The 13,736-nt window shown below is 39.6% G+C and overlaps 1 protein-coding gene across 3 annotated transcripts in view; it reads right to left on the bottom strand.

Annotated features, from left to right (window-relative positions):
• The window catches only part of KPNA5 (karyopherin subunit alpha 5), a 55,717-nt gene extending 43,047 nt beyond the window's left edge, over positions 1-12,670 (bottom strand). The window contains exons 1-5 of one of the 3 annotated variants that reach the window (XM_030809609.1): positions 12,027-12,670; positions 11,813-11,918; positions 3,913-4,046; positions 1,188-1,289; positions 966-1,065 (exon numbers count right to left, since the gene is read on the bottom strand). In XM_030809609.1, coding sequence (XP_030665469.1) covers positions 966-1,065; positions 1,188-1,289; positions 3,913-4,046; positions 11,813-11,885 — 409 coding nt within the window. In that variant the 5' untranslated portion in view covers positions 11,886-11,918; positions 12,027-12,670. Of the gene's footprint in view, positions 1-965; positions 1,066-1,187; positions 1,290-3,912; positions 4,047-11,812 lie in introns of all 3 variants that reach the window. The other 2 variants (XM_030809608.1, XM_030809610.1) reach the window with 2 other exon arrangements.
• Between the last annotated feature and the right edge of the window lie 1,066 nt (positions 12,671-13,736).

The raw sequence follows: 13,736 nt of genomic DNA, 5'->3' as shown, positions 1-13,736 counted from the left end.
GGGACTGTAAACTAGTTCAACCATTGTGGAAGTCAGCGTGGCCATTCCTCAGGGATCTAGAACTGGAAATACCATTTGACCCAGCCATCCCATTACTTGGTATATACCCAAAGGATTATAAATCATGCTGCTATAAAGACACATGCACACATATGTTTATTGCAGCACTATTCACAATAGCAAAGACTTGGAATCAACCCAAATGTCCAACAGTGATAGACTGGATTAAGAAAATGTGGCACATATATACCATGGAATACTATGCAGCCATAAAAAATGATGAGTTCATGTCCTTTGTAGGGACATGGATGAAGCTGGAAACCATCATTCTCAGCAAACTATCGCAAGGACAAAAATCCAAACACCACATGTTCTCACTCATAGGTGGGAACTGAACAATGAGAACACATGGACACAGGAAGGGGAACATCAAACACCGGGGCCTGTTGTGGGGTTGGGGGAGTGGGGAGGGATAGCATTAGGAGATATACCTAATGTTAAATGAAGAGTTAATGGGTGCAGCACACCAACATGGCACATGTACACATATGTAATAAACCTGCACATTGTGCACATGTACCCTAAAACTTAAAGTATAACAAAAAAATTAAAAATAAATAAAAAATAAAAAAATACAAATTAAAATAAAAAATCATGTCTGAAAAATATTTCTACAAGAATTAAAAAATATATCTCTCTAATCTTATTTCTTGGCAGCAGGATTAATCTTTTTATATTTGCCTCTTTAACTGCTTTTATGTTTTTACAATTTTTCTACAGTCAACATATGTTACTTTGCTAACATCATGTTCAAAAATGGATGTTACCTTACAATGTATTTTACAGAGAATATAACACCTGTGTCTAGCAAAGAAAGGTATTTTAAAATTAAAAAAAAACAATAAAATAAACCTCTACTACAAAATCCTGTAATATCAAATAAGCATACTGAAAATAATTCTTGCCTTTAGAAAGCAGCTTTCTAAATTTCTGTGTTGCTGTTAACTGTTGATCAGCATTATTAGAAAAAATCATCTGAACCATATCTGTCGTAACAACTTCTTCCTAAAACACACACACAAAAATATAATTAACATTTACATATTTTACACGCATAAATATTTGTTAGACATACTATTGCTAAAATTATTGAGGTATAATTTGAAATATATTTTGGTAAAGTATACCTCTGGAATGGGTACAGTGGAACTAATATCTGGATCCTGTATAGGACTTTCAAGCATAGATTCATCATTTCTGGGCAAAGAGACATTTCTGCGTTTGAACAACTGTAATAAAGAGAAATCAGTTTACACATTGAGCTTTCCGTAAAACATTAAATTGCCATAGAATTCCATGTTTTCGTTTGAGTGGACAAAAAAACCCTATCAATTTTATAACTTAAAATTCTGAATATTTGAGTATTTCCCAATCATTATACTAGGAAGATCTAAGGTATTTATGAGAAGTCAAATTTCTGGGCTAGCTTTTGACTGCACAGACTACTTCACGTCACTTTGAATCTCAGATCTTTTACCAACGGTAAGCCTGTAAGTGGAATACACATAGTAATTTTATAGCACTTAAAAAAGCACATATTTCCACACTGGTTTATGGGGTATCTAAGAATTTTTGCAAGAAAACTTAAAAAGCACATCTGTTACATAGGAAAGATAACATCTGATACATTAACAGATTTAGTATATCTGATTAACAAGGAATAGAAAACAATTCTTAGGAATGACAGTCCTATGCTTATTAATTCAGGAGCAGATAAAAATGAAGCAGAAAAAAAGAAGAAAGAAACATGGTGAGTTCACTAAAGGAGATTTATAGGTACAGTTGGCCCTCCATATCTGTGAGTTCCACATTCACAGATTCAACCAACCTTGGATCAAAAATAATAATAATAAAAAATAATAAGCCAAGCATGGCAGCACGTGCCTCTGGTCTCAGCTACTTGAGAAGCTGAGGTGGGAGGGCTGCACACACCCAGGAATTGGAGGGCAACCTGGGCAACACAGCAAGACCTCATCTCTTAAAAATCAACAACAACAAAAAAAAAATACAAAAATAAAAAATAATACATATTTTATTTTATTTATTTTTATTTTATTTTATTTTATTTTTTGAGACGGAGTCTCGCTCTGTCTCCAGGCCGGAGTGCAGTGGCACGATCTTGGCTCACTGCAACCTCCACCTCCTGGGTTCAAGCGATCCTCCTGCCTAAACCTCCTGGGTAGCTGGGATTACAGGCGTGCGCCACCATGCCTAGCTAATTTTTTTATTTTTAGTAGAGACGGGGTTTCACCATGTTGGTCAGGCTGGTCTCCAACTCCTGACCTCAGATGACCCGCCCACCTAGGCCTCCCAAAGTGCTGGGATTATAGGCATAAGCCACTGAGCCCAACAATAATACATATTTTAAAACAACACAGTATAACAACTCAACTACATAGCATTTACACTGTATTAGATATTATAAGTAATCTGGAGATGACTTAAAATATACAAGAGGATGTGTGCAGGTAATATGCAAATATCACGCCATTTTACATAAAGGACCTGAGCATCAGTAAATTTTGATATCCGCAGAGGATCCTGGAACCAAGGGATGACTCTACATTTCCTAAATCAAAATTTGAGGAAAACAAAATCTGGTTATACTCTTTTTGATAGCTAAATAAATATGGCTCTTCTTTTTTTTTTTTTTTTTTTTTTTGAGATGGAGTCTCACTCTGTTGCCCAGGCTGGAGTGCAGTGGCGCCATCTCGGCTCACTGCAAACTCTGCCTCCCGAATTCATGCCATTCTCCTGCCTCAGCCTCCTGAGTAGCTGGAACTACAGCGCCAGCCACCACACACGGCTAATTTTTTTGTATTTTTAGTAGAGACGGGGTTTCACCGTGTTAGCCAGGATGGTCTCGATCTCCTGACCTCATGATCCGCCCGCCTCAGCCTCCCAAAGTGCTGGGATCAAAGGGGTGAGCCAGCACTCCCGGCCTGTTCTTCTTCAATATGTAAACAATCCTCCTTCTAATCATTTATTCAACATGTTTTTTTAGTACCTACTATAATGTATGAAGGACTGTGTTAGATGCTGTAGATAGGGAGAAGAGAAATCATTATCATATTTCTGAAATAGGCCTTGCCTATTACATGCCTGTAATCCTAGCACTTTGAGAGGCAGAGGCAGGAATATTGCTTGAGGCGACGAGTTCAATAACAGCCTGGGCAACATAGCAGGACCCCATCTCTACTTACAGAATAGAATAGAACAGAATAGGCCTTTTCTACTTTCTTCACTGCTAGTCCTTTTCACACATCAGTTTTAATTCACATGTGTGAGAACCATATTCTTTTACTTATTTATAAATACTTCTACATTTAAGTACATCTTGGAATAAAAAATGTCGAGATGTACTCTCTTAAATGATTTTATATTCTTTATGTCACATATGCAAAGTATAAACAGAGATCTGGCTAATAAGACAATGGGGGAACAGTATGAATAGCATGGGAAGAAGACAATAATTTACTTACGGGCAAGAATTATGAAAACTACAAAGCAGCAAATAATATATAATTAATGTTTCTTTAAGTGGCAAATTTTACAATGACAAATGGAAGTGATCTAAATAGATGCAAGAGGAAAAATTTCTTAGCAGTAGGGTAAAAATATAATTAACACAACAGGTTTATCGATAAAACAGAAAATCCATTTCTCCCAGTGACTAAAAGTAGCACAGAGTTCTGTTTCACAAATCTGCAATTATGATGCCTGGAGTCTAATAAATAATAGATTTAGCTATATTCAATTTCTTAAAACATTTCCATTTAAAATTATCCAATAATTAGCAAACAATTAAAATTTAAAAAAAAAACACAAAATTAAACAGCTAAAAACACCCACCTGTTCTTCCCTTTTTTGTTTTCTAAGCTGTATTCCTTCTTCTTCTCTTCGTCTGCGCATCTCTTGAGGATTTAGGGCTTTATTCTTATAACTTTTCATTCTATAGTTATCTTTCCCTGGACTAGCCATGGCATCTTAAAGGAAGGAGAAAAGAAAACAGACACTGATAACCCACTCTCTCAAAACAACATGAGACACTTAATCTAGCAACTAAATTCAGGCTCACTGATTAACAGGTCAACAAAACCCATTCTGAAAATTATGTACAAAGAATACATTCCCTTAATTCCACATCAAGATTAGAGCAAAATGACCACATATTTTAGAAATAATACCTTAAACAAATAATTGTGGTCTAAACAAAGACAAAGTTTACCCTATCTTATTGATTCTAAGATGCAACAACCTTTCCTGTCTCCCTAGCCCCCACAGTGTTTTAACCTTTCTGAAACATAATTACTGTCAGGAAATAATCATGAATTATTTGGGTTAAAAAAAAAAGTCTTCTAAATTACAGTTTCTGGTTAGATCAAGAAATAACCAGCTTTGAAGTATCTCATTTTTAATGAAATATGATATTAGGCTCCAGTAAGCACATCTCAAATATTTATTGGGGTCTGGCTTCTTTCACTTACTGAAGGCATTGCCTTAAGAGCTATGGCCACAAGGGTCAGGACTTGAATTATGACTACAATATCAGTTTTTAGTACTCCAGTATAATTAGTTCTTTTGAAATACTAAAATACATGTATACTTTATTTTTAAGTAGTTTTATTGCAAATGTGTTTTAAAACATTAACATTTATATACATATTTTATAAATACATAAAATATATGCAAATATATTTCAGATTTGAAATATATGTGCTAGTTTTACTTTTAGAAAGTGAATTATAAACTTTTTAACAATGTAACAGTATTGACATCTTGATATTATCTTATAGGAATATTAAAATACTGATATTATAACCTATTCTGGACTTACACATCACACACACAAAAAATCTGCCTAAAGCAGGGTGCCAACTTCAGTTTAACATTAGATAATTAGTCAGTACCCAGTATGTTATTCTGTTAAATTCAGAGGACCTATCCATGTCCAACCAGAGACAATCTTGTGACCAATTAGCTTATGAAGTAAACACAAGAGAAGGAGAGGCTAGCATCTGTCTGCCATCCCTGATATTGAAGAGACAGACTAATGAATTGGCAAATTTTATTGTAAGCAGTACACTAAAATACATGCTTTAAGTCTTGTGAGAGCAGTGAAGATACGGCAACTAATTGTGCCTTAGGGACTTCTGAAAGCTTCATGGGTACCCTATCTTAAAGGAAAAGCAGGAAAGAGAAATGGGGAGAATCAAGCATTTCAAGCAGAAGGAATATATGCAAAGGCAAAGTTTTTGAAGAAGCCTTGCATAACCAAGAACAGTAAGAGACTAAGTGTGTCCAAAATGAAGATGCACGGCAGAACATAAAGCTATAAAGGTAGGTTAGAGGACATATGGTTCCTATAATGCAGCTGTGAAATCTGGACTTGATCCTAAGGAATAGAATTAAACAAATTAAGGAAAAGGTGGTTTTACGCAGTTGAGAGAGAGAAATAGGAAAGATGCTGAAGGCGTGAACTAAACAAGTTACTACAATGAAAACATAGAAGACAGGTTGGATTCTAGAAATATTTCTGAAATTGATTCAGTAAAAATTAGAGACCAGATGAATGTAACAGATATCTGGTGAGGAAGAAAAGGGAGTTGAGGATGACTCCATGGTTTTTAACTGAGCCATTTGAGTAGTATGGCAAGATAACATAAGACAGAGAATACAGACAGAGGATCAGAGTAGTGGTTGTTGTGTTTACATACCAGCTTGTTTCTGAGACAAAAATAATGAATTCCATTATTTTAAGTTTATTTTTAAATTTATATTTAGTAAAAATCACTCTTTTGGTATACATTTCTATGCATTTAACAAATGTACAGGCATGTAACTATCACAATCAAGACACAGCACAGTTGTCACCCCCAAAAACTCCCTCAAGCTGCTCCTATTAGCCCTCCCTGACCCTTAACATCTGGTAAAAAGTTAATTCTCCACCCCTACAGTTCTGCCTTTTTCTGAATTTCAGAAAAAGGGATTCATACAGCATGTAGTCTTTTAAATCTGGCTTCTCAGAAAAAGCATGAAATATCTCAGAATATAGCAGCCAGGGAGGTGAAAGACCTCTAGAGTGAGAATTACAAAACGCTGCTAAAAGAAATCAGAGATGACACAAACAAATGGAAAAACATTCCATGCTTGTGGATAGGAAGAATCAATATCGTGGAAATGGCCATACTGGCCAAAGCAATTTACAGATTCAATGCTATTCCTATCAAATTGCCAATGACATTCTTCACGGAACTAGAAAAAACTATTTTAAAATTCATATGGAACCAAAAAAGAGGCTGAATAGCCAAGGCAAACCTAAGCAAAAAGAACAAAGTTGGAGGCATCATATTACCTGACTTCAATCTGTACTACAGGGCTACAGTAACCAAAACAGCAGGGTACTGGTACAAAAACAGACACATAGACCAATGAAACAAAATAGCCCATAAATAAGGCCACACACCTACAACCATCTGATCTTTGACAAAACTGACAAAAAGAAGCAACTGGGAAAGGACTCCCTATTCAATAAATGGTGCTGGGATAACTGGCTAGCTATACGCAGAAGATTGAAACTGGACCCCTTCCATATACAAAACAACTTGAGATGGATTAAAGACTTAAATGTAAAACCCAAAACTATAAAAACTCTGGAAGACAACCTAGGCAATACCATTCTGGACACAGGAATAGTCAGAGATTTCATCACAAAGGGGCTATTCCAACAAAAGCAAAAATTGACAAACGGGATCTAATTAAACTTAAGCGCTCCTGCACAGCAAAAGAATCTATCAACAGAGTAAAAGACAACCTATAGAATGGGAGAAAATTATTGCAAACTATGCATCTGATAAAGGTCTAATATCCAGCATCTATAAGAAACTTAAACAAATTTACAAGAAAAATACAAACAACCCCATTAAAAAGTGAGCAAAGGACATGAACAGACACTTCTCAAAGGACATACATGCAGCCAAGAAGCATATGAAAAAAAGGTCAACATCACTTATCATTAGAGAAATGCAAATCAAAACCAGAATAAAATACCATCGCACACCAGTCAGAATGGCTATTATTAAAAGGTCAAAAAGAGCCAGGTATGGTGGCTCACGCCTGTAATCCCAGCACTTCAGGAGGTAGAGGCAGGAGGATCGCTTGAGCTCAGGAGTTCGAGACCAGCCTGGGCCACACAGTGAGACCCTGTCTCAACAAAATATCAAAACATTACCCAGGCATGGTGGCACGTGACTATAGTCTCAGCTACTCGGAAGGCTGAGGTGGAAGAATCACTTGAGCCCAAAGGTCAAGGCTACAGTGGCCATGATCACACCACCGCACTGCAGCCTGGGCAATAGTGAGACCATGTCTCAAAAAAGAAAAGAAAAAAAGTCAAAAAACAAATGTAAATTAGTTCAATCACTGTGGAAAGCAGTGTGGCAATTCCTCAAAGAGCTAAAAATAGAACTACCATTTGGCCCAGCAATCCCATTACTGGGTGTATATCCGAAGGGATATAAATCATTCTACCATAAAGACACGTGCACACGAATGTTCAGTGCAGCCCTTTTTACAATAGGAAAGACATGGAATCAACCTAAATGCCCATCAATAACAGACTGGATAAAGAAAATGTGGTACATAAACACCATGAAATACTATACAGCCACAAAAAAAGAATGTGATCATGTCTTCTGTGGGAACATGAATGGAGCTGGAGGACATTAACCTTAGCAAACTAATGCAGGAACAGAAAAACAAATACCACATGTTCTTACTTACAAGTGGGAGCTAAATGATGAGAAAACATGGACACAAAGAAGGGAACAACAGACACTAGGGGCCTACCGGAGGGTGGAGTGTAGGAGGAGGGAGAGAGGCAGAAAAAATAACTATTGGGTACTAGGCTTAGTACCTGGGTGACAAAATAATCTGTACAACACCCATGACATGAGTTTACCTATACAATAAACTTGCTACATGTGCCCCAAGCCTAAAGGTAAAATAAACAACAACAACAAAACCAACAAAATAAATCTGGCTTCTTTCATTTAGCACGGTATTTGAGTCATCCACGTTGTTGGCATCTATCAACTCTCCTTTCTTATTGCTGTTATTCCACTGTAGGGACATATCACGGTTTATCAGTTTTCCAGTTAAAGAACATCTGGGTGGTTTCCAGTTTTTGGAGGTTATGAATAAATGTGCTACATACATTCATGTAAAGGTGTTTGTGTAAACATCAGTTTTCATTTCACTCAGTAAATATCTAGGAGTAGAACTGATGGATAATACAGCAAGTCTATGTTTCACTTTATAAGAAACTGCCAAACTTCTTTCCAAAGTGAGTACTCCATCTTGCATTCCCATCAGCAATGTATGAGAGTTCCAGTTGCTTTGCATCCTGTCTCTACTTGATAATGTAAGGGGTTTTGTTGTTGCTGTTGTTAGTCATAGCCATTCTAATAAGTGTATAGTGCCTCTGGTTTTAAACATGTTAAATGTATAGTACTTGGTGCACATGTAGGAGGCTTTGATCTATAGATGGTTGAAAATATGGATCAGAACTCAGGACAGGGATCTGGAGTGATCATTTGGTATCATGTAGAGCTACAGAAGAATGATGACCAAAGGAGAAATCTTGCGGACAATCATATTTTAGTGGAAAAAGGCAAGAGCAAAAGAAACCAAAAAGAAGTAGGTCAGAGAAGTAGAAGAATAAGGAAGAAAATAAGAGTCCTGCAAAGGAAAGGAGTTCAAAAGATAAAGGAATATTTAAGTTGTAGTACCACTGAAAACAGGCCACTCGGTTTATTCATTCATTGATTCATCTAGAAAATAAAAGTGCCTGTAATAATCCAAGTACCATATCAGGCATCAGATTTGGTAATTATGTCACTGGTAAAGATAGCGAGACAAATCTCACTACTGGTGGAGCTCAAGGTAGAAGGGAGGGGCTGAGGACTTGAGAATGACTGAAAAGAAATGCATGATTATTTTACCAAAATTCCTCCTTTAAAATATTTAATAGATTCAACAATACTATGTGCACCTACAAACAGATACCATTAGAAACTGCTCAATATGGCCGGGCGGGGTAGCTCACGCCTGTAATCCTAGCACTTTAGGAGGCCAAGGAGAGTCGATCACTTGAGGTCAGGAGTTCAAGACCAGCCTGGCCAATATAGTGAAACCCCATCTCTACTGAAAATACAAAAATCAGCTCGGCATGCTGGTAGGAGCCTGTAATCCCAGCTACTCCAGAGGCTGAGGCAGGAGAATCGCTTGAACTCAGGAGGCAGAGGTTGCAGTGAGCCAAGATTGCTCCAGCCTGGACTCCAGCCTGGGAGACAGAGCAAGACTCTGTCAAAAAAAAAAAAAAAAAAAAAAAAAAGGCCCGGCCCGGTGGCTCACACCTGTCATCCCAGCACTTTGGGAGGCCGAGGCGGGTGGATCACGGGGTCAGGAGATCGAGACCATTCTGGCTAACACGGTGAAACCCCATCTCCATTAAAAATACAAAAAATTAGCCTGGCATGGTGGCAGGCACCTGTAATCCCAGCTACTCAGGAGGCTGAGGCAAGAGACCCCGAGAGGGAGACTGCTGGCATGAACCCCGGGAGGCGGAACTTGCAGTGAGCGGAGATCATACCACTGCACTCCAGCCTGGGCCACAGAGTGAGACTCCATCTAAAAAAAAAAAAAAAAAAAAAAAAAAAGAGGGAAACTGCTCAACACAACTTTACTAATAACAATGTTTGGTATTATTCTCTATTTTGTATCTATAAAAAGCCAGACTCTTGAAAGGAAAAAAATAGAGATCAGAGTTCATTACAGAGCAAACTGACCACAGTATTAGTTGTTTAGTTGTTGAATTATACTCAGTATGTATAAAATATTTAAGTAAAATAAAATGCTCATGGAACTAAAACTCTTAAAATATTTATCACCTATACATGTAGCATATTCTGGGCCACTGGCTCTAAACGTTTTCAATCACACATTCTACATACGTAAAATGTATTTGTGCATTCATCCTCAATATATTTATTTCTATACATGCATTACTATTCTAATATACTACTCTAGCATAAAATTCACAAAAAACAGAAATTTTTAAGAATGAAAGTTTTAAAAGGTAAACAAATAGAAGTTCTATTATTTTCTTACCACATCTGACTGGATCACCTTGTGCTCCACCAAACACACACACAAAGGCGCTACTTATGAGACCATTAATCCAAGCAACCACATTGTATCTGTTCAGCATAAATTTTAGCCAAATAAAATATAGCCCCAACAACTCATATATCACTTGTTCCTTTTTCTTCAATACTACTGACTTCCGGCTTCAGATTTAACACCTGCATCCATCCTCACTGCAGTTGCTTTAAAGGGGACAATAAACCAAGGGAAATTATCTCTAAAGGGGCCCCATCCAATGGGATTGTTTCGTTCACTGAAAAATAAACTTAAAGGCTGCACTTCAAAGGCTGAGGTCTCATAAAAATTAAATATAAGAAATGTTATTACGGCACTTTAAAGTTACAGAATAGAGGAATTTTTTTTCATTCATAAGCTTTCAACGGCTCTTAGAAAAACCACTTTTAAGTTGGGCAAATAACTAGAATCTGAACTTATGATTTTCTTTAATATCAATCGACATTATTTCTTATGCCAGTAAAGCCTTCATTTCCATGGGGCTGGGCGCCTCATTAGTGAAAGTAAAAGACTGCACAAAGCGGGGGAAGTGCCAACTAGAGAGCCCTCACAACCAAACAAGCAGTACTTAGGTTGGAGGGACAGAGTTGTTCCTGACCTACCAAGAAAGCCACTTTCCTACAGAATATGAGTCATTATTGGGTGTTGTAATTGTGAGATAAATCATTAGTGTTTTTGTCTTTTTTAAAAAACGTGTCTAAAAAGCTCAAAAGTAAATGCCAGTGTCATATTCTTTTGTTTGTTTGTTTTTTGTTTTTTGAGACAGAGTCTCCCTCTGTCGCCCAGGCTGGAGTGCAATGGCGCGCTCTCGGCTCACTGCAAGCTCCGCCGCCCGGGTTCACACCATTCTCCTGCTTCAGCCTCCCGAGTAGCTGGGACCACAGGCGCCCACGACTATGCCAGGCTAATTTTTTTTTGTATTTTTGGTATTTTTTTTATTTATTATTTTGTATTTTTTTTGTATTTTTTGTATTTTTGGTAGAGACGAGGTTTCACCGTGTTAGCCAGGATGGTCTCGATCTCCTGACCTCGTGATCCACCCGCGTCGGCCTCCCAAAGTGCTGAGATTACAGGAGTGAGCCACCGCGCCCGCCGCCAATGTCATATTCTTTAGACGTATCACTGTCATTTCACAGCTTTCAAATACTTCCATCTCCTATGCACTATCGATGAAAACCTAAGTTTTCATCTTAGAACGGAGCTGCCCGACTATTAGAAGCGTGGAACCCAGGCTTGCCTTGTCGTCGGGAATGAGCACTAGAGGCACCTGCACGCAGGTGGAGGAGGGGCGGCTGGCAGATGGAGAGGGCGAGGCTAGAAGGCCCTCGGGATGGTACCTGTCTCTTCTTTGGACACTGTGGAATTTCCATAAGCTGCTGGACACAGCTGCTGGCTACCAGGTGTGAGTGGCAACGTTTAGCAATTCCATTAACTGAAAAGAACTACCGGAAAACGGTGAGGCGGGGCGGCGAAGATGAGACCAGCTGCCCACCACTCCTTCTGAGGACCTGCTGAAAGAATCTGAACTCACCACGCCTTCGCGTCCGCAAGGGAAAGGTCCGGCTGCCACGCCCCCGCGACCGCTGTCGCCCTGGGGAAAACATGAGAAACACCCGGCACCGCCAGCTTCCAGAGACCTTCGCAAAGTAAGGGGTAAATAAAAACCGTGGCCCCCGGAACTAGTAGTTCCCAAAGGGACCAAACCCGAGGCTCCCCCAACCTAGCCCGTGTTCACTCCAACTTACCCATTAATGTGGCACTCTCCGATGCCCTGATTTCCCAGTCCCCAGCGGCGACGTGTGTGGCGGGTAACAGAAGGGCCGCCACTCCGCCCCTGGCGTGAAGCGTAGCGACCCAGTTCTCAATCCAAGATGGCGGCCACCTGCGCCCCTTCTCCGAGACCCCGAGGCTCGGCTCCCAGAAGCCCTTGCACTCGACGCGGCGGCGGCGGCGGAGGAGGAGGAGTGGTGGCCGCACATCCTAGCAGTGGGGCGTAGAGAAAGTGCGCGCCTCCGCCCCACCCACCGAAGGAGGAGCCTGTGCCTGCGACAACCCCTGGATTTTAGTTGCGCTTGCGGTGGCCATGCTGTAGGTACTCTGCGGCCCGTAGACCTCCGAGTGTGCAAAGGGACGACCTCCTTTCATTCATTCTTCACGCGTGCGTGCGTGCATGCATACATTCTTAATGATATAAACTGTGTCAAGTACCATTTTAGATACATTACTGGGGCTACAACAGTGCAAAAAAGATGGTAAAAATCGCAGCCTTCTTGAGTGTACAGAGAAGCTCACGTTTTCTTCAGCTTCATTTTCTTTTATATGCTCTGCTCGTTGTATTTCAAGCTTTGTAATTTGTGATTTATAATTTTATATTCTATAACATCTGTGGTTTTTTGAGGTTTTTTGTTTTGTTTTTTTTGTTTTTTCTTTTGAAACGGAGTCTCGCGCTGTCACCAAGCTGGAGTGCAGTGACGCGATCTCGGCTCACTGCAACCTCCGCCTCCCAGGTTCAAGCGATTCTCCTGCCTCAGCCTCCCAAGTAGCTGGGACTACAGGCATGCGCCACCATGCCCAGCTAATTTTTGTATTTTTAGTACAGACCAGGTGTCACCGTGTTGGCCAGGATGGTCTTGATCTCTTGACCTCCTGATCCACCTGCCTCGGCCTCCCAAAGTGTTGGGATTACAGGCATGAGCCACCACACCCAGCCACATGTGTGTATTTTTGACAACAATGTATCACCAATAAACAAGTAACTTCAGTTAAAGTACTGTAGATTATAATACACAGCCCTGTAATCTACCCTGGAGTTCAACAAACGGTATTGAAAACAGACTGTGTTCCAGATGCAATGCTAGGAAGAGAATAAATAAGATAAACAATACATGAATCCTGCCCAGAAGACGTTTGCAATTTTTTAAGAGGAAAAACATGAAGACAAATTGTTTTAAGATGTTTGCTATTTTCAATAGTTGAAAAATAAACAGGAGAGAAGGGATTATTTAACTGTGGGTATGTAGGGCTGAGAAAGGCATGCTTGACAAAGGAAACCTGGGCAGTGTTACCGGAAAGCGTTGCCAATCATGAGTCCATATAGTGAAGTGAAAACAAGTTTATTAGAGAAGTAAAGAAACAAAAGAATGGCCACTCCATAGGCAGAGCAGTGGCTTGGGCTGCTGAACTGAGTATATAGTTTTTTTTTTTTTTTTGAAACGGAGTCTCACTCTGTCGCCCAGGCTGGAGTGCAGTGGTGCGATCTCGGCTCACAGCAAGCTCTGCCTCCCGGGTTCACGCCATTCTCCTGCCTCAGCCTCCCGGGTAGCTGGAAATTTTTTGTATTTTTAGTAGAGGCAGGGTTTCACCGTGTTAGCCAGGATGGTCTGGATCTACTGACCTCGTGATCCTCCTGGCTTGGCCTCCCAAAGTGCTGGGATTACAGGCGTGAGCCACCGCTC

This window comes from Nomascus leucogenys, chromosome 3 (assembly GCF_006542625.1).
Source record: "Nomascus leucogenys isolate Asia chromosome 3, Asia_NLE_v1, whole genome shotgun sequence".
In the NCBI taxonomy this organism is placed as follows: Eukaryota; Metazoa; Chordata; class Mammalia; order Primates; family Hylobatidae; genus Nomascus; species Nomascus leucogenys.
This window is presented reverse-complemented; position numbering and strand designations above follow the sequence as displayed.